This window comes from Babylonia areolata, chromosome 23, assembly GCF_041734735.1.
Source record: "Babylonia areolata isolate BAREFJ2019XMU chromosome 23, ASM4173473v1, whole genome shotgun sequence".
NCBI classification, from domain to species: domain Eukaryota; kingdom Metazoa; phylum Mollusca; class Gastropoda; order Neogastropoda; family Buccinidae; genus Babylonia; species Babylonia areolata.
In genome coordinates, this window is record NC_134898.1 from 46,371,341 (window position 1) to 46,373,840 (window position 2,500).

The 2,500-nt window shown below is 55.7% G+C and overlaps 1 protein-coding gene across 1 annotated transcript in view; it reads left to right on the plus strand.

Annotated features, from left to right (window-relative positions):
- The window catches only part of LOC143297689 (uncharacterized), a 117,507-nt gene that overhangs the window by 109,790 nt on the left and 5,217 nt on the right, over positions 1 to 2,500 (plus strand). The window contains exons 9-12 of the mRNA XM_076610109.1: positions 496 to 637; positions 1,256 to 1,446; positions 1,510 to 1,979; positions 2,133 to 2,500. The exon at positions 2,133 to 2,500 is cut by the window's right edge and continues 42 nt beyond it. Coding sequence (XP_076466224.1) covers positions 496 to 637; positions 1,256 to 1,446; positions 1,510 to 1,979; positions 2,133 to 2,500 — 1,171 coding nt within the window. The remainder of the gene's footprint in view (positions 1 to 495; positions 638 to 1,255; positions 1,447 to 1,509; positions 1,980 to 2,132) is intronic.

Here is a 2,500-nt window from a genome sequence, read left to right on the forward strand (position 1 = left end):
AAAAGCTTTTACGAATATTACGAAGATACAAATGTAAAAAAAAAAATATCACATACACCGTTTCATACATGCATCCACACACTGCAGGTAATAACTAGTATTCTTAATGTAAAAAAAACAGAAAGAATTAAGAAACATTATTTGAATATAATTATAAACATAGCCTATTATACTGCACATTGATTATAATAGACAGATAAGATAATAATAAAGATAAATTGCGGAAAACCGCAACCAGATAATCAGCACACACCCGCACCACCTCCCCCCCACCCCCACCCCCACCCACCCCACACACGCGGAATACTTGATTAAACAAGAGTAATAAACATATGTTCTCCCAAATCTGTTGTGATAGAATGAGTAGTACAATACAATACAATACAATACAATACAATACAATTCCAATAGGAGGGAAAGGATGATTGAAACGTGAAACTTGAACGAAACGTGAAACTTGAACGAAACGTGAACCTTTGTGTGCCCGGTGGTCAGTGATCAAGACTGGCAGCTCGGGGCTGATCGCCTACCGCTGGCTGACCAAGAGCTTCCGCTGGATGTGGCTGCAGTCCAGCTGTAAGGTCATCTACAAGAACAGCAAGCCAGACTTCATCATCTGCACACATCGACAACTCACGTTAGTTTGGGGATTTTTTGTTGTTGTTGTTGTTTATTTGGGGGTGGGGGGGCGTGGGAGGGGGGAAGGCTGTGTGTGTGGGGGGGGGGGGGGGGTTCTTGGTTGGTTTGGTTTTTGAGGGTGGGGGTATGGGGTTGAACTCAGTGGGTGGGTGGATAAGTGTGCAGGGGGAGGGAGGGGGGGTGGGAGGGCGAGGGGTGAGAGGAAGGTTAGGGGGATTGTGTGTGTGTGTGTGTGTGTGTGTGTGTGTACACAGTGTGAGAGAGAAAGAGAGAGTGTGTATGTGTGGGTGTGTTTGTGTGTGTATGTGTGGGTGTGTTTGTGTGTGTATGTGTGGGTGTGTAGTGACCACCATCACCATAACCACCACCGCCACGACAACCACCACCACCACAACCACAACCACCACAACCACAACCACCACAACCACCAACATCACTTTAACCACCACCACCACCATCACCATCACCATCATCACCACCACCACCACAAATACCACCACCATCACTTTAACCACCACCACCACAACCACCACCGCCACCATAACCACCACCACCACCACCATCATAACCACATCCTTACTCTAACCCCACCCCCATCCCACCCACACACCAACAGGGACGACGAGGGACAGGACCTGTTCACCAAGCGAGGCAACGAGTTCAAGCTGCCCTACCCCCTGCTGGACCTGGACATGTGCTCGGGCTTCGGCTTCGGCGACGAGGAGCTGGGAGCCAAGACCAAGACCTCCAAGAGCAAGAAGAAGAGCGGCTCCGGCAAGGACTGCGGCGGCCAGAGCGGCAAGAAACGCGGCGCCAAAGGAGGAGGAGCAGCAGCAGGGGCGGCGGCGATAGTAGGAGTAGGCGGCGGAGGCGGCGCCCCGACTCCGACCAGCTGCCTCATCAACAGCATCGCCTCCTACGCCCCGACCTACCCGCCTCTCAACGCCTACGACCCGACTTCTGCAGCGGCAGCAGCAGCAGCAGCAGCTGCAGCCGCTGCAGAGTTCAAACCCAGCGAGTTCCTGTACCCGTACGGGACGAACAGCTACGGGTTCGAGACGGACCTGTACAGGTCGCACAGTTACGGGGCTTTCCCGCCCACGGTGTACCCTCCTTCCGTGGACTCGTACCGGCTTGAGCCGCCGGACAAGCACGGGCTGGGTAATGGGTACTTCCTGGACCACCGGCAGTACCAGCCCGCGCTGCCCTACGCGGGGAACTCTTACACGGACGTGGTGGCCTCCTCGGCCAAGTACGGATACGACGTGCCCAAGTACGGCTTTGATTCTTACAGCCTGGACTTGTCCAAGAGGATGGGGTGTGGTGGCGTGGTGGAAGAGGTGGCGGCCCCTCCCCCTCCTCCTCCACCTCCTCCTCCTCCCCATCCTCACCACTCCCACCACAACAGTTCTCAGATGGACGGGGACTTGAGGAACAAGTTCGGCACTCCAGACTTCCACCACCACACCCACCACACTCATCACCAGCAGCAGCAGCAACAACAACAACAACACCAGCAACAACACCAACACCAGCAGCAGCAGCACAGCCGATACTCTCCGCGCGTGAACGGGTCGGGACTTGAACCTGTGGACCTCCGCTCCTCCTCCATGTTCGCGTCCAACTCCTTCATGAGCAGCATAGACGGGGCCGTGGCGACCCCCTGCATGAGTTCCCTGTTCAAACCCCTGCCTGCTCCCCATCCCGCGGGGCTGCCTCCTCCCTCAGCCGCCCCCTCCTCCGGTCTGCTGGGCAAGGAGGCGGCCAAGGCGGACAAGGTGGTGGCGGGGTTGGTGGCTCCCTTGGCTTCCTCCTCGGGGCCTCTCGGGGGGCTGTCCTCGGCGGACCTGATGCCGGTTAT